Genomic DNA, 19149 nt, shown 5'->3' with positions numbered 1-19149 from the left:
TCTCCAGTTCTGGACTCACCTACAAGAGGAAACATCCTTTCCACATTTACCTTGTCAAGATGATTCAGGATTTTGTGTACATCAATCAAGTCATCCTGCTCTCTTCCAAACTCCACTGGAAACAAGCCAGTCTGTCCAACCTATCTTCCCTGTTGTGGTGGACTTCTTCCAACCAACCACAGCAGACTGAAGGATAGGTTACAAAAATGTATTCATGACTCAAGCGTAGAGGGCACTACCCCAGCGTAACCTCAGAAGCAGCATTCGTCTCTAATACAGCTCTCACATGGAGAGCATTCTAATACTGCTTTTCCTTCTAAGTCACAAATACACATTATTTATACAGTTAGTCAGTACATAGAATGTTGTTTGAAATTCCAAACCAAACAGACTAGTTAAATCCAGATGAATCAACGAAGTCCAGCCAGCACACTATTAAGAGTATAACTGTTTTCCTTAATATTCAAGAAATTGCCTGGGTTGGTGCAAGTGTGGATACAATCTGGCATAGTTTGTCACACCCATGAATGAAAAACTATCACACTCACTGCTGTGATACCAAGGAATTAATGCTTTTGAGAGTACAAAAAAAATTGTCAAAGTCTAAAAAAATTTCTATTCATTCTTGACCCCCCCCCCGCCCCGTTGATCGAAAATTAAAAGTTGTAAGAATAGCCAGTAAGAATAGTCTTACTTGGTTCCCTTCTGTGGCATTTATGTCTCTGAAGTACCTTATCTAATTGGCTATTTGATGTGAGCTTAGATGGCGAATATTAACTATTCAAACAGAGATTGATACACATGTTTTATTTAACAAGATTCATAGTTAGTGACCAGAGTTTGACATGTGTACTTTTCCTCTCTTGGCTTAGCTGTGGATAGATCTGGCTGTAATCAAGCCAATGCTGTGGGGAACATCATCAGCACAAGTACAAGAGAAAATTAATTTCCAGATGAGGCCCTGTAGTGGGGGATTCTTATCGGTGGCCTGATTCTCTTTAAAAACTAAAGAATTAAATTGGCAAAGGCAAAATCTTAGCTCAAGATGTAACTAAAATTTATTAAAAACATGAAAAATAATTACAAGAGAGACAAGACATTAATCTACATTAGTGGGAGGTCTTTGGGTGGTCAATTAGCTGTGGATTGGTGCTGGGGTCAATATTGGTTTTCTTGCTTGTCCTGATGTACATTAATAATCTAGATCTTGGTATGCAGTGGGCTTTTTCAATGTTTGGATGACACAACACTTGAAAATATTGTAAAGTGGACACTGTAGAACTTCAAAAAAACATAGATATGTTGCTGGAATGGGCAAATCGGTGACAGATGAAGTTTAATGCAGAAAGAAAAACATGGAGCGACAATACAAAATGAGGGTAAAATTCTTAAAGGGGTGCAGGAACAGAGAGACCTTGGTATATATGTGCATAGATCGTTAAAGGTAGCAAGGCAGGTCAATGGAACATTACTAGGGGCATAGACTACAAGAGCAAGGAGGTTCTGCTGAATTTATACAAGACGTTAGATCTCAGTTGAGCATTGTGTACAGTTTTGGGTGCCACACTATAGAAAGGATGTGAAAGCATTGGAGAGCTTGCAGAAGAGGTTCACAAGAATGGTTCCAGGGATGAGAAACTTCAGTTATGAGGATTGTTTGGAGAAGTGTGACTATTCTGCATGGAATGAAGAATGCAAAGAGGAGATTTGATAGAGATGCTCAAAATCATGAGGGGCTAGACCCTATGGAGTCATGTGTAGACCAGACCAGGTAAGGATGGCAGATTCCCTTCTCTAAAGGGTATCAGTGAATCAGATGATTTTTTTTCCGACAATCGACAATGGTTCCATGGTCACCAGTAGATTCTTGACTCCAGACATGTTTTTTATTGAATTCAAATTCCACCATCTGCCGTGATGGCATCCAAACCTGGTTCCCTAGAACTTAAACTAAGTTTCTGGATCGATAGTCTAGCGATAATACCACTCGGCCGTTTGGGTCGGGACTGCACTACTTGGATGTCTGGTGGCGGCAGGTTAGTCGAGGCACACGAGGTTTTTATTTGATTACTTGAATGGAAACAATGATCGGGGTGCGGGAAAAAGCCAGGGGCATGGAACTAAGTCATGTTGCTTGCATAGAGAGCTGATGCAGACATGATGAGCCAAATGGCTGCCTTCTGTGCCATAAGAATTGTGTGATGCAACAGCTAATTTGTGCATGTCAGGGTCCCACAAATAATTATCTGGTGATTATCACATTATTTTGCTATGATATTGATGAGGGAAGAATATTGATTAGGGCACAAGGTATGGATCACTGCTGGGACTATACAGCTATTCAATCTATGTAAATGATTTTGGATGTGAGGGGACCAAATGTAACGTCTCCAAATTTGCTTATTACACAAAACTAGATGGGAATGTAAGTTGTGAGGATGATGCAAGAAGGCTTCAAGCAGACGTGTGCAAACAAAGTAGTTGGGCAAGAATATGACAGCTGGAATATAATGTGAATAAGAGTAAAATTATCCACCTACAATGCTTAGAAGATAGGGCAGAGTGCATGCATTACTTTTCTTCAAGCCAGTAATATTGACAGGGACAAGAAACAGGAAGTGGTCCTGTTGATAACATGCGAGGCCCCAACCTTCAGTGTGATTAAAAAGCCTGACCTGTCCAGATGCTCCTGACCCAAAAGCTTCCAGAATACTCCAGCAATTCCACTTTGTTTGGCAGGGTGGACCCCTGAGGAATCTGTCACTGAATCTTCGACCAGGTTGCGAAAGTTGGCAGGGCATTGTGAATTCGGGCCATCCCTGAATGACATGTTGTGAGATAGACTGATCTGTGGAATTAACAGTTTGACAGTACAAAAAGAATTATTGTCAGAACCCAATTTGGATCTAAAGAAGGACATTGAGGTGGCTCTATAGTTGGAATTGGAGAATGCAACTACAGGGGAAGTCAGATAGCAGTGTCCTCTGATTGCCACACCCCCAATGTCCATCCCTCGACTGAGAGCAATGCTATTGATAAAATATTTCAGAATCTCTAATAGCAGTGGAGCGTGAGTTGCATTAGCAGGCAGTCAAGAAAAGTGAGGGACAGTCTTCAGACTAGGGAGAATGCTCCAGAAGGTTGTAGATGCCAGATAGCAGACTATTACAAGTGCTGCAGAAGACCACAACCGAGGCTAAGATATAGGGACAGTCAAAACATGTGTTAGTTCAAAAAAAAGGCCAAGGCCAGTACCAGACTGTATCTTGCTGGTAGGCTCACAGCCAGGAACAGGGACAATGCAATTAAATCACATCTCCAGTGCAAAATGTTGCTGCTATAATGGTAGAATTGTTAGTAAATAGTCACCCTATTAAAAATGGAAGGGGATAGGGGATTGTAGCCTCTAGTATTAAGGACCAGACTTGTAACCAGCCTTCAGGCTGGTATTCAGCTCCTGAATTTAGAAAACACAAAGGCCATGCTGGTCAGCTACACGGGGCAACTCTAATGACCTGCAGGTAGCAGTCAGCTCATCTTCCAGTCTTCTTTGTATGGGGCTAAGAACATAGACTTATGGGGAGTGATTGGACTGAACTAGCTGGAGCTCTTCAAGCTGGGCGCAGGTGACTATACGCAGTTATCAATAAGTACCCCAAAGTCTACCAAAAAGTGTTTGGAAAAATCAAGTAAGCCAAAGCTAAGGTCTATGTTGACACTGACAGTAAGCTAAATATTTTAGAGCAAGACCAGTTTCACACTCCGTATTGAAAAAAGTAGAGTCAGAACTCAAATGATCTAATTAATAGTGGAGCAGGTTTGATTAACTGACCTATTCTTGATCTTTATATTCCTATAATTCCCCTGCTGTTCTTCAAAATAGTGTCATGGGTTCTTTTGTGTCCACCTGAGCGTGCTACCAATTAAGCAATAGCTTGCACTTCACTTTGGGGAACAGTTGAGCAGCTAAGTGATTCCAGATGTATTGGAGCAAATGGAGGGTGAAAAGTTAACCAGTTGATACTTTGAATACGATTGTAACCAATTAGTAGTTTAGATGTAGAATGAAGTAAGTTACGGCATTGTGGATGGGAATTAACACGAGTTGGGTGGCATGGTGGCACAGTGGTTATACTGCTACCTCAGTGCCAGGGACTTAGGTTCAATTCCACTCTGTCTCTGTCTGTATGGAGTTTGCACTTTCTCCCTCTGTCCTTTTCCTCCCACAGTCCAAAGATGTACAGGTTAGTTTGATGGGCAATGTTGAATTGACCTTAGAATCAGGAATTAGCAGGGTAAATATGGGGGTTAATGGAATAGGGCCTGGTGGGATTGTGGTTGGTACAGACTCAATGGGTCGGATGGCTTCCTCCTGCACTGTAGGATTCCATGAAAAGTCTACAAAGGTCAGTGATAGCCTTGCTCCTAATCAAGGCCATAGGCTTGCACCAAACTCAAGAGGGGGTCAGTGACTGAATGGGAGTTTTTTTATGGTCAGAGAAGGTGATAGATTCAGGTGAAAAGGGAACAAAATTCATTTGAGTGCGAGTCATCACTTGACACAGGCTGATAAAAGATGGAATGAATGATATATTTGTGAGAAACTCAGGATTAGACTTGTTAGATAACAGAGAAATTTGAAAGGGAGTTTGAGAGAAGTGGACCAGATTGAAATGCTTGACAGAGAAAGTAGAAGATTTGTGAGAGAGGTTAAGGTTTGAATAGATGCCAGGAGTTGGGGCAGGTAAGTACAGATAACTATGTAAAATGCAGCTCAATTGTTCTTAAGTTTAGTACTTCCACATCCTGTCGTGAATGGTGGTGGACAATTAAACAACTCACTGGAGGAGGCAGCTCCAAAAATATCCCCATAAGAACATAAGAACAAGGAGCAGGAGTAGGCCATCTGGCCCCTCAAGCCTGCTCTGCCATTCAATAAGATCATGGCTGATCTTTTTGTGGACTCAGCTCCACTTATCTATCTGCTCACCATAACTCTTAAATTTTTGAATAGTAAAGGAATTATCTACCCTTGCCTTAAAAATATTCAATGAGGTAGCCTCAACTGCTTCACTGGGCAGGGAATTCCACAGATTCTCAACCTTTTATGTGAAGAAGTTCCTCCTCAACTCAGTCCTAAATCTGCTTCCCCTTTAAGGCTATGCCCCCTAGTTCTAGTTTCACCCACCAGTGGAAACAACTTCCCTGCTTCAATCTTACCTATTCCCTTCATAATCCTATATGTTACTATAAGATCTGCTCTCATTCTTCTGAATTCCAGTGAGTATAGCCCCAGATAACTTAGTCTCTCCTCATAAGCCAACCCTCTCAACTCTGAAATCAACCTAGTGAATCTTCTCTGCACCCCTCCAGTGCCAGTACATCCTTCCTCAAGTAAGGAGATCAAAACTGTACACAGTACTCCAGGCGTGGCCTCACCAGCACGTTATACAGCTGCAACATAATCTTGCTGTATTTAAACTCCATCCCTCTAGCAACGAAGGACAAAATTCAATTTACCTTCTTAATTACCTGCTGCACCTGCAAACCAATTCCTTAAGATTCCAGCACAAGGACACCCAGGTCCCTCTGCACAGCAGCATGCTGCAATTGTTTTACCATTTAAATAATAGTCCTTTTTGCTGTTCTTCCTACCAAAAATGGACGACCTCACGTTTACCAACATTGTACTCCATCTGCCAGACCCTTGCCCATTTACTTAGATTATCTATGTCCCTTTGCAGACTTTCCGCATCCTCTGCATGCTTCGCTCTTCCACCCAGATTAGTCTCATCTGTGAATTTTGACACACTACACTTGGTCCCCAACTCCAAATCATGTATGTAAACAATTGCAGTCCCAACACTGATCCCTGAGGCATACCATTAGTCACCCATTTACCCCACTCTTTGCTTTCTGTTAGTTAACCAATCCATGCTAATACATTACCTGTAACACTGTGCCCCTTCACCTTATGTAGCAGTCTTTGGTGCAGCACCTAAATGATGGAGGAGCCCAGGATGTCTGTGCAAAAGACAAGGCTGAATTATTCGCAACAGTCTTCAGCCAGAAGTCCCGAGTGGATGATCCATCTCGGCGGCCTCGTGTGATATCAAGAAATGGTTGGAAGTACTGGATACTGCAAAGTCAGTGGGTCCTGATAACATTCCGGCAATAGTAGTGAAGACTTTTGCTCCAGAACTTGCTGCTCCCCTGGCCAAGCTCTTCCAGTATAATTACAGCACTGGCATCTACCCAATAATGAGGAAAATTGCCCAGGTATATCCTGTACACAAAGCAGGATAGATCCAACCTGGCCTATTACTGCCCAGTCTACTCTCAATCATCAGTAAAGTGATGAAAGGGGTCATCAACCGTTCTATCAAGCAGCACCTGCTCAGTGACACCCAATTTGGGTTTCGCCAGGGTCACTCAGCTTTTGACCTCATTGCAGCCTTGGTTTAAACATGAACAAAAGAGCGGAATTCCAGAGATGAGGTGAGAGTGATAGCCCTTGAAATCAAGGCCACATTTGATTGAGTGTGGCATCAAGGAGCTCTGGCGAAACTGGAATCAATGGGTATTGGGGGGCAAATTGTCGGTTTGTTAGAGTCAAACCTGATACATGGGAAGGTGGTTATGGTTGTGGAGGATCAGCCATCTGAGCTCCAGAATATCTCTGCAGGAATCCCTCAGGATTGTGTCCTAGGTCCAACAATCTTTAGCTACTTCATCAATGACCTTCCCTCTGTCATAAGGTCAGAAGTGGGAATGTTCGCCAATGATTGCACAATGTTTTGCACCGTTTGTGACTCCTGAGATACTTGAACAGTCCATGTTCAAATGTAACAAGATCTGGCTAATATCCAGATTTGGGCTGACAAGTGGCAAGTAACATTCATGCCAGGCAATGACCATCACCAATAAGAGACATTCTAACAACCACCCCTTGACATTCAATGGTGTTATCATCACTGAATCTTCCATTGTCAATATCTGTGGGATTACCATTGACCAGAACCTCAAATGGACTTATCACATAAACACATTGGTTATAAGAGCAGGTCAGAGGGTAGGACACTGCAGCGAGTAACTCACCTCCTGACTCCCCCAAAGCCTGTCCACCATCTATAAGGCACAAGTCAGGAGTGTGATGGAATACTCCCCACTTGCCTGAATGGGTGCAGCTCCAATAACACTGAAGAAGCTTGACACCATCCAGGATAAAGCAGCCCATTTGATTGACACCTTATCTATAAATACTCAGTCCCTCCACCACTAATAGTCAGTAGCAACAGTGTGTACTATCTAGAAGATGCACTGCAATTCACCAAAGATCCTTAGACAGCACCTTCCAAAGCCACGACCACCTCCATCCAGAAGGACAAGGGCAGCAGATAAATAAGGCCACCACCTACAAGTTCCCCTCCAAGCCACCACCATCCTGACTTGGAAATATATTGTTGTTCTTTCGCGGTCGCTGGGTCAAAATCCTGGAATTCCCTCCCCAATGGCATTGAGGATCAACCCACAGAACATGGACTGCAGCGATACATAAGAACATAAGAACTAGGAGCAGGAGTAGGCCATCTAGCCCTTTGAGCCTGCCCCGCCATTCAATAAGATCATGGCTGATCTGTCGTGGCTCAGTTCCACTTTCTCGCCCTCTCCCCATAACCCTTAATCCCCTCTCTTATCAAAAACCCATCAACCCGCGTCTTAAATATATTTAGCGAGGCAGCCTCCACCACTTCAACGGGCGGAGAATTCCAGAGATTCACCACCCTTTGAGTGAAGAAGTTCCTCCTCAACTCCGTTCTAAACCGCGCCCCCCCCCCCCCCCTTTATCTTGAGGCTGTGCCCCCTAGTCCTACTGTCCTTTCTGAGTGGGAAGAGTCTCTCCACCTCTATCCTATCCATCCCATTCATCATCTTATATGTCTCAATGAGATCTCCCCTCATTCTTCTAAACTCTAACGAGTACAAGCCTAGTTTATTCAGCCTCTCCTCATAGCTCAATCCCCTCAACTCCGGCATCAGCCTAGTAAACCTCCTCTGCACTCCCTCCAAGGCCAAAATATCCTTGCGTAAGTGCGGCGACCAAAACTGCACACAGTACTCCAGCTGCGGCCTCACCAGTGCTCTGTACAGCTGCAGCAAGACCTCCCTATTTTTATATTCAATCCCCCTCGCTATGAAGGCCAGCATCCCATTAGCCTTCCTGACCACCTGCTGCACCTGCAGGCTGGGTTTTTGCGACTCATGCACAAGGACCCCGAGGTCCCTCTGCACCGTCGCCTGCTGCAGTTTTTCGCCCCGTAAGTAATAGTCCTTCCTACCATTATTCCTACCAAAGTGGACCACCTCGCACTTGCCAACATTAAATTCCATTTGCCAGTTCCTGGCCCATTCGCCCACCCTATCTAGATCCTTCTGCAGACTCTCCACACCCTCTGCGCAATTTGCCATTCCACCAATCTTGGTGTCATCAGCAAATTTCGACACCATACACTCAGTTCCCTCCTCCAGATCATCTATATAAATGGTAAATAGCTGAGGCCCCAGCACCGACCCCTGGGGCACTCCACTAGTCACCAACCGCCAATCCGAATAGCACCCATTGACCCCCACTCTCTGCCTCAAGAAGGCAGCTCACCACCACAAGGCAACTAGGGATGGGCAATAAATGCTGGCCAACCGTTGATGCCCCTGTCCCACGAATAAATAAAAAAACTTTTCATTTTTGTGTTAGCAAAAAGTAAAGTTTGCTCTCAGACTATACTGCAGTAAACTTAATTTAAGAAAAACACTCCTTTTATGGTTTCTTAAACTCAGTCTTGCAACCTCCTCCAGATGTGCGAGTGGGTGAGCAATTTCCTACATAGCTTCCAACTGGGGCGTATCCATTGTGTGATAAATAAAATCAGTTTTCATGTGTAAAACTGGCCGTCTGCTTTTGTTTTGGACTGCAATTGAATTCTGCTTCCGAATCTGCAATTGTTCAAAAATCTTCTTGTTTGAATGTTAATATTGACCAATTTCTCAGGAAAAACATTAGATGTAGCTGGAAAAATTATTTTAAAAGACTCTTGTTAAAGATATATTTTTGTGGGAAATGGATTCGGTCTGGATGTGTCACTTACCTGTTGGCTGCTGTAAACTAATTTGAAAAATTGTTAGCCATGTTGTTGAATGAGATTTTTTTTAAGATCTTTTATCTAATGTGGGCCAGCATTGTTGCATTATCCCTAATTGCCCTTGAACTAACTAGCTTGCCAGGCTTTTTCAGAGGGCAGTTTAGCTTGCCAGGATTTTTCAGAGGGCAGTAACCATGTTACTGTATTGTGGAATTACATGTAGGCCAAATGGAGTAAGTATGTCAAATTTCCTTCTCTGTAGGACATTAGTGAATCAGACGGGTTTTTAACAACAATCATTGACTGTCATCGTTGCCATTACTGATTCTAGCTTTATATTCCATAATTATTAATTGAGTTTAATTTCCTCCACAGTTGCCGTGGTGGGATTTGAACCCATTTTCCCACAACATTATCTTTTGGTCTCTGGACATTACCACCACATCTTCCCCAAATTAGGAATTGATATATCTGGGGAGAATGTAAGATTTGAGCTTCTTTTGTCACTGGGTGTCTGCTGCATGCTGAACCCCACCATTGTTGGTGTGAAAAACTCATTGGTTTCCATGTGCCTAATACAACGTGCTTCTACTGAGGGAAAAGTGCTACATGCCTAATCCAAGAAACTGAGATTTAGGGATGCTATAGTACATGTAAGGAAGCTGGTGTAATTTTACCAGCCAATCTGTGGGTAATGGTGTCAACCTTGCCTCATCTTTTTGGAGAAAGAAAAGGAGGGTAGAGGCAAATTATCTCATCTGCTTTACACAGATGTTGGCATAATCAATGATTCAAACATGTATTCCTGTAACTTCAGTTCTGTCATGAGAGCCACTTGAGGCAGTATGATTTTCATAAGACTTTCAACAATGATAGAAATTTAAGTGATTTTTTTAAAAACTTTTAATAGATTAAAATTATGAATGAGTTGAGCAGCTTGGATGTGGAAAGCATGTTTCCACTTTGTGGAAGAGTTCAAAACTAAAGGATGTAAACACTAGATAGATAATGCATTTCATATGAGATCAGAGCTTGTTTCTCTGATTACACAAAAGGGTTTCTAATGCACCAGATTACATGCAATGAAGAACTAAAGAAGCCATACTCCAATTAGATTTGTTGGTAGTTATAAGTTTACCACCTTGTTGTTAGAAGATGCAATTGCACTCTGGAACAATAAAGGTATCCTGTGTTCCATTTCCAGATGGGCAGTGATTCTTAGTACTCATATCAAAAAACATATGTCCCCTTTTCTTTCTATCTTTGCCCTTCCCCATCCGTATTTCATCGAGTAATTTTTATATTGCAAGGAACTATGGTTAAACCTGAAAAGGGAGAAGCCACAAGGTTTTTGCAGCCCGGGTGTGACGTGGGTTAAAAATATGGAGTTTCTTTCTAAATTGATCAATTTTGGAGCATTATTAGAAGATCTTTACTGCTGATGCCAAGTTTGCCTTTTACATAGAACATTCAACATTGAAACAGGCCATTCAACCCAGCTGGTCTTTGTTGATGTTTATACTTCATCTGAGTCTCCTCCCATATCATCTATCCCATCACAGCCTTTCAGCTTTCCATCTTTCGATTTTTTTTCACATGCTCATCTGGTTTCCTTCTGAAAATATCTAAACTATTTGCCTCAACCATTTCCTGTGGTAATGAGTTCCACATTCTAACCACTCTCTGAATAAAGAAATATATCCTTATTTCCTTGCTAGATTTGTTAGTGACTATCTAACTTTTATGGCCTTTAGTTTTGAACTCTTCCACAAGTGGAAACATTCTTTCCACATTCAAGCTGTTTATTTCATTCGTAATTTGAAAGAACTAAATCAAACCTATAATATTTTTCCAAAGAGCCTTTATCTGTTCAACCTTATATGGTAACCGTACTCCTCAGTCTGGTAACTTTTATGTAAATCTCATTTTTGCACCTTTTCCAATGTTCCTCTCCTTTTCATAATGTAAAAACCGGAGCTCTGCACAACATTTTAAATGAGGCCTGCCATGTTTAATCAAGTTGACTTCACTGTCTTAAGGAAAATAGATCAACAGTATCCCAAAGTGATGTTCAATATGAACACAAACTCTAGGACAAGAGGATGTGGTTTCAAGGTTATAAATGAAGAGATGGATGTACAATAAGTTATAACTTCCTCAAAGGCTGTTGGGTATGCCTAATCGGGGAAGGCAATATAACCTTTATAGATTTCAAGATGGGTGATGGATATATTTTATTAGTCAGGGCTATTGAAGGGAATGAGTAAAATTAGGTAGGTCTTTGTTTATGAATAGAATTGATCTTTTTCTAATTGTGCACAATTCTAGTCATGGGAAATTAGTAGAGAAGAGGTTAATATGTCTCTCATTCTTGATTGACTCACTGTCCTGTGGAAAGATTTCCCAGGGCTTTTGAAATTTACAGTTTATTTGGTAAAGTTACCTCTGCTAAGAGTTAGCATTACAAATGATTGATAGCAGGGTCAACATGAATCCTCCTCCAACTGGTCTTTCCACAATCTTATTTTCACATGTATATAGTAGTTATTATGGGCTGAATAGTAAATGTCAACAAGGTTTTTCATATTCATTCGTGATTAGCTTGTACTAAATTGATTGAAAACATTGATATTCCTACATATTGTGTATTTCAGACGCAGCGTGAATGTGGAGGGTATCAACTCCTTGTTGCCATGACAACAGGCGACTGCTGTCATCTTCCAGGATCTCTTTGTGATTGTACTGGCAATGCCACCTTTTCTAAGACGGTAACGGCAACTGATGTGGGGCGGCCACAGTACGTCACGCAAGTAACAGCAAAAAATGGACGTCTGCTGTCAACTGTCATTAAAGCTCTAAGCACTCAAAGGTAATTTGGGTGAGGTGTTAATGTTAGAAACTACAAATGCACTTGTCATTTTATTCTTCGCAATGTTTCAAAACAATTTGTTTCGTAGCTTTGAAGCTATCGTACTTTTCAACTAGGATTTTGTTTCTATGCAATTAATTGGGAGCCAAGTTTGTCTGTGGGTTTGAGATATTATGGTGAGTTACTGGTAACTGCAGTATACCTCTTAATTGTCTAATTTTAATCAGGATGCCAATAGCAGCAACTTGTATTTAAATAGTGCCTTTAACACAAAACTTCCCAAAAACTTCATTTTGGCTAAAACACAGCACAAACTCTGAGGGCCACATAAGGCAGATAGTCATAGAGGTTTACAGCATGAAAACAGGCCCTTCGGCCCAACTTGTCCATGCTGCCTTTTTTAAACCCCTAAGCTAGTCCCAATTGCCCATGTTTGGCCCATATCCCTCTCTGCTCATCTTACCCATGTAACTGTCAAAATGCTTTTTAAAAGACAAATTGTGCTTGCCTCTACTATTTCCTCTGGCACCTGGTTCCAAATACTCACCACCCTCTGTGTGAAAAAATTGCCCCCTGGACATTTTTGTATCAGTCCTCTCTCAGCTTAAACCTATGCCCTCTAGTTTTAGACTCTGCTACCTTTGGGAAAAGATATTGACTATCTACCTGATGTATGCCCCTCATTATTTTATAGACCTCTATCAGATCACCCCTCAGCCTCCTATGCACCAGAGAGAAAAGGCCTGGTCTATCCAGCCTCTCCTTATAACTCAAACCATCAAGCCCCAGTAGCATCCTAGTAAATCTCTTCTGCACTCATTCTAGTTTAATAATATCTTTTCTACAATAGGGTGACCAGAACTGTACACAGTATTCCAATTGTGGCCTTACTAATGTCTTGTACAACTTCAACAAGATGTCCCAACTCCTTTATTCAATGTTCTGACCAATGAAACCAAGCATGATGAATGCTTTCATTAGATATTTGGGCAGATGACCATAAACTTACTCAAAGAGGGGGAGGGTTCAGTTGCATGGAGATTTGAAAACCAAAGTTAAAGGAGAAGGTAAGAGTGCAAGTTAGTGGCCACGATGCACCAAGAAATCACACGATAGTGAGGAAATTAGATAACAGAACAAATTTAAAGGCTTTGTATTGGAAAGCATGAAGCATTTGTAATAAAATTAATGAATTAACAATGCAAATAGAGACAAACTGGTATGAATTAATGATGAGTACTAACACATTGTTACAAGGAGACCAAGTCCAAGAGGGACTGTTTTGGAAGGATAGAAAGGAAAAGGAGATGGTGTAGCTTTGTTAGTACAGGTAGTGATCAGTGTTTTAGTGGGAAATGATATTGGCACAGGTGATTAAGATGTGGAATCAGTCTGGGCGGAAATAAGAAATAACAAGGGAAAGAAGTCCCTAGTGGGAATAATCTGTAGTTCTCCAAACAGTAGTTCCACAGTGGGACCAAGTATCAACCAAGAAATACTGGGGGTTTGTAAGAAAGGTACAGCAATAATCATGGATGACCTTTTATATGCCGATCATAGATCATAGAATCATAGAATTCCTACAGTACAAAAGACACCATTCGGCCCATTGAGTCTGTACCAACCTCAATCCCACCCAGGCCCTATTCCTGTAACCCCACACATTTACCCTACTAATCCCCCTGACACTATAGTCCATTTAGTGTGGCCAATCAACCTAACCCTCATATCTTTGAACTATGGGAGGAAACCGGAGCCCCCGGAGGAAACTCAGGCAGACACGTAAACTCAGGGGAGAACACGTAAACAGATAGTGATCCGAGGCCAGAATTGAACCCGGGTCCCTGGTGCTGAGAGACAATGGTGCTAACCACAATGCTGCCCATAGACTAGGTTAATCAAATTGGCAACAGTAGCCTCAAGGGAGGATTCATTAACTGTATTACATTGGTTCCACATCACATTGTCCCAAAAAACAATCAAGAAACAGGCCATTCTAGATTTGGTATTATGTAATGAAGAGGAATTAGTTAATGATCTTATCATAGAACCCCTACAGTGCAGAAGGCCATTCAGCCCATTGAGTCTGCACCGACGCTTACCCTGTATCCCCCTAACCTGCATGTCATTGGACTATGGGAATAAACCGAAGCATCCAGAGGAAACCCACCCGGGGAGAGTATGCAAGCTCCACATAGACAGTCATCCAAGGCTGGAATTGAACCTGGGTCCCTGGCACTGAGGTAATAGTGCTAACCATTGTGCCAGTGAAGAGTAATCATAGCATGCTAGAATTTCAAATTCCATTTGAGAACAAGAAACTGGAATCCCACACTAATCTTTTGGAGTTAAACAAAGGTAATTACATAGGCATGAGGACAAATTTGGCCCGAGTGGACTGGGCAGGAAGATTGAAAAGTAGGACACTCGATGAGCAGTGGCGGATGTCTAAGGTGATGTTCAATTTCTGTCAAATAAAATATATTCCAGAGAAGAAGAAAGATTGTAAAAGAGGCTAAATGAGGAAATTAAAAATAACACAGACAAAAACAAAGGTATACCATATTGCACAGGCCAGTGACAGCCTGGAAGACTGGAAAACGAAGATCAGCAAAAGGTTACTTAAAAAAAAAAGGGCAAAGGTAAATTATGAAAGAAAACTAGCGCAAAGTATAAAAAAGGATAGCAAACGATTCTATTAAGTATATAGAAAGGAAGCGAGTAACTAAAGTGAATGTTGTCTCCTTGGAGAATGAGAGTGGAGAGTTAATAGTGGGATCATAAAAATGGCAGGGACACTAAATCAGTGTTTTGCCTCAGTTTTCACAGTGGAGGACAGTAGTACTATTCCAATAGTAACAGGTAAGATTGTTCTAAGTTTCTCCTTTTCTGTAACTATCATCACTAGATAAAAGGCATTAAGCAAATTATTGGGATTGAAGGCAGACAAGTCCCCAGGTGGGGACTTGTAGGATGGCCTACATCTTAAAGTCTTAAAGAAAATGACAGTAGATATAATAGATCCATTAGTTATAATATTACAAAATTCCCTGGATGCGGGAAGGGATCCAAGGATTGAAAAAATGCTAATGTAATGCCTTTCCTTAAAAGGCAGGAAGACAAAGTAGAAAACCATAGACAAGTTAGTTTCACATTTGTCATTGGGAAATTGTTAGAATCCATTATCAAGGAAGTAATAATGGACATTTGGAAAGTCAAAACACAATCCATCAGAGTCAACATGGTTTTGTGAAGGGTAAATAGTGTCTAACTAATTTGCTAGAGTTCTTTGAAGATGTAACGATCAACGTGAATAATGGGGTCCTGTAGATGTAGCACATCTGGACTTTCAGAAGGCATTTGATAAGGTGTTGCACACAAAAGCTTAATGCACAATACGTCATCACATGGGGTTAAGGACAACCTATTGGCTTAAATAGAGGATAGAGGACTGGCTAACAAACAGAAAGCAGAGTCAGGATAAATGGGTCCTTTTCTGGTGGGCAAGATATAACCAGTGGGATGGCACAGGGTTTGGTTCTCGCGGCCCCAACTATTTTCAACCTATATTAATGACTTGGCTAGAATGTACTGTAACAAATTTGCAGATGGCACTAAAATGAGAGGGAAGTAAGTTGTAATAAAGAAATAAGTATACAAATGGATGTGGATAGAACATAAGAACATAAGAAATAGGAGCAGGAGTAGGCCATCTAGCCCTTCGAGCCTGCCCCGCCATTCAGTAAGATCATGGCTGATCTGTCGTGGCTCAGTTCCACATTCCCGCCTTCTCCCCATAACCCTTAATCCCCTCTCTTATCAAAAACCCATCAACCCGCGTCTTAAAAATATTTAGCGAGGTAGCCTCCACCACTTCAACGGGCAGAGAATTCCAGAGATTCACCACCCTTTGAGTGAAGAAGTTCCTCCTCAACTCTGTTCTAAACCGCCCCCCCTTTATCTTGAGGCTGTGCCCCCTAGTCCTATTCTCCTTTCTGAGTGGGAAGAGTCTCTCCACCTCTATCCTATCCATCCCATTCATCATCTTATACGTCTCAATGAGATCTTCCCTCATTCTTCTAAACTCTAACGAGTACAAGCCTAGTTTATTCAGCCTCTCCTCATAGCTCAACCCCCTCAACTAGGCATCAGCCTAGTAAACCTCCTCTGCACTCCATTATTCCTACCAAAGTGGACCACCTCGCACTTGCCAACATTAAATTCCATTTGCCATTTCCTGGCCCATTCGCCCAGCCTATCTAGATCCTTCTGTAGACTCTCCACACCCTCCGCACAATTTGCCTTTCCTCCAATCTTGGTGTCATCAGCAAATTTTGACACCCTACACTCGGTTCCCTCCTCCAGATCATCTATAAATATGGTAAATAGCTGAGGCTCCAGCACCGACCCCTGAGGCACTCCACTAGTCACCATCCGCCAATCCGAATAGCACCCATTGACCCCCACTCTCTGCCTCCTATTTGACAACCAATCCTCTATCCACGCTAACACCCTACCCCCAACTCCTGTCCCCTGACCTTCTGCAATAACCTCCTGTGAGGTACCTTGTCAAACGCCTTCTGAAAATCCAGAAAGACCTAGGTTGGGTAAATGGACAAAATTTGGCAGATGGAACTTTGACGTAGATAAATCTGAGGTTACCCAATTTCTTCAGAAAAATAGAAAGGCAACTTATTATCGAAATGGAGAGAAACTTCAGAGTTTTTGGGTGCAGAGTGATCTGGGTGTCCTCATGCATGAATCACGGAAAACTTAATACGCACTTATAGCAGGTAACAAGGAAGGCAAATGGAATTTTGGCACTTTTTGCTAAAGAAAAAGAGAATAAAAGTGGGGAGGTGTCGCTAAAACATTAGTGAGACCGCACCTGGAATATTGTATACAGTTTTGGCCCCCATGCTTGAAAGAGGGATGTAGTTGCATTGAAGGCAGATCAGGGGAGGTTCACTACGTTGATTCTGGAGATGAGAGGTTGACTTATGAAGAGCAATTGAGCAGTTTAGGCTTATTTTCTGTAGAGTTTAGACGAATGAATGGAGGTCTAATTAAGTATATAAGATGATATTGCAGATTGACAAAATAGACATAGAGAGAATGGTTCCCCTGTGGGGCAATCCAGAATGAGAGGTCATAGTTTTGGATAAGGGGTGGCAGGCTTAAAGCGGAGATGATCCAAAATTACTTCTTTCAAAGGATTCATTACCCCAGAATGTGGTGGATGCCGGGACTTTGAGTAAACTTGAGGAGATGCAGATTTTTAATTAGTAATAGGTTGAAGGAGTTATGGAGAACAGGTAGCAAAAGTGATGTTGAGGTTGAAACAAGATCAGCCATGTTTGTATTGAACGGCTGAGCAGGCTTGTGGGGCAGAATTGCCTATTTCTGCTCCAAAGGAGAAATGGGGATGGAGAGGTTTGGGGAGGGAATTTCTTTGGTAGCCAAAGGTACGGCCACCAGTGGTGCAGCACTTGCAATCGGATGCTCAAAAAGCCTGAATTAGATGAATGCGGATATCCGTGATAGTGGTAGATTGGGGCATTTATGTGAGGGAGCAATAGTGAAGCAACAGCAAACTATTAAGGGACCAAGTAAGCAAAGTCCTGATTCCACAGAAAAATCCCCCTCTTAACATCAACGCAAATTCCATCTCTTTGACACATTGCTAATGGTGTGTAACATGGGTTTGTTGATGATTCAGATGGATGTCAGTCAATATTTGCTTTCACATGATGGGAAAAGGGGTTAGTGCAACATATACGTTGAAAACTTGCAGCTGTTCATACCAACAGGGAAATACAATTCCACTGACAGCGCATCCCCACTGTGGGTTTCCCGGCGGCAAGGTTTGTATGCAAAGGGAAGCCCATTGACAACGATGGGATCGTAAGGCCCCACTGCCAGCGAGTGGTGTGCCACCTCCCAGTGTCACAAAACATGCAGTGGAGAGGGAGAAAAACCCGCTCATTGCTTCCTCTTGCATTTATACAATGACAATATTATCCAGTATGTTAATGCACTAGAATGCATTAGAGTGGGACAGAGCAAGTGAAGTTCCATTCTTAATGGGACGCTGTTGTATTTTCTGTAGGTGGTAGATGGGTGGTGATGGGCTGTAGCATCTGGAGCTTTCTCAGGAAACATAAAAGCGTGATTGCTGGTCTTTTGAAGTGTGCTGTATGGAGTGGGTGGCGGGGATACTGAAGAGGAGAAGAAATTAATCTACAAAATCAGTGATGAAATAAAGCAATCCTATGAGGTTCTGTTTGTGAGATGATTTCCTGTGTTTGTTGGAGTTGGAATGTGAGATATATGGGTGGCATGTTTTGAATTCTCTGGGCTTGAAAATCCAAACACCCTCCTCTGACTCTGGAAGTGTGTTAAAGTAGTGTGTTTTGCTGCCAAGAAGCCAGGGCATGACCCCATTCTAAATTGTCAGAGGTGGTTATGCATATGTTTCTGGGCAAGTCTTCGGCACTTGCAACAATACATCAGGAGCACATCCCATTTGAACTCAAAGAAGACGTATTCCAAGAGGGAAAGCAGAACCTAACAATGAAGACAAATTTTTGTCCTTAGCTCCCCTTGGAGCTAACAACTAAGATGAAGCTAGCAGATAGGTTTAAGCTAATCACATCCTTCTAGAATTGGGTCTGCTGAAGACATTTAGTCCTTTATAAAAGACGCAATGATACGCATGTAGATCCTGGCTTTATGTGGTCAACCAAGGCCTGGCAAGGGTAAATGAGAACAATTCCTTTGGTTGCATAGGACCACTTCCACAATTAGCTCCTTGACAAGAGATGGAATGAGCCGACAGCAAATCCATCATCATACTTTTTAAAGGCAGACTTTAGACCATTAAGACAAAAGAGCAGTGTAGACCATTCTGCCGATCTAGTCTGCTCCACCATCCAATTAGATTGTGACTCATCTGATCTTCGACTCCACTTTCCCAACTTATCCCCATAACTCACAATTCCAGACCTGAGTTTCATCCTTTAATATTCTGGACCACCTCGGTTTTTAACTGTTCCCCATTTAAAAAGTAACCTACAGCATGCTTTGAAGGTCACATTTGCCTACGTTGAAATCTAATTTGCCTCAAATGTGCCCATTCACTTA

General features: G+C 42.0%; 1 protein-coding gene across 2 annotated transcripts in view; it reads left to right on the top strand.

Annotated features, from left to right (window-relative positions):
• marchf2 (membrane-associated ring finger (C3HC4) 2) overlaps nucleotides 1-19149 on the top strand; it is a 49305-nt gene that overhangs the window by 13328 nt on the left and 16828 nt on the right. For both annotated transcript variants that reach the window (XM_080212658.1, XM_080212659.1), the window contains exon 2: nucleotides 11792-12006. In XM_080212658.1, the coding sequence (XP_080068784.1) occupies nucleotides 11831-12006 (176 nt within the window). In that variant the 5' untranslated portion in view covers nucleotides 11792-11830. The remainder of the gene's footprint in view (nucleotides 1-11791; nucleotides 12007-19149) is intronic.

This window comes from Carcharhinus amblyrhynchos, chromosome 26, assembly GCF_965287045.1.
Source record: "Carcharhinus amblyrhynchos chromosome 26, sCarAmb.v2.hapA, whole genome shotgun sequence".
Classification (NCBI taxonomy): Eukaryota; Metazoa; Chordata; class Chondrichthyes; order Carcharhiniformes; family Carcharhinidae; genus Carcharhinus; species Carcharhinus amblyrhynchos.
Note: the sequence above shows the minus strand (reverse complement) of the source record. Positions and strands in the feature narration are given on the sequence as shown.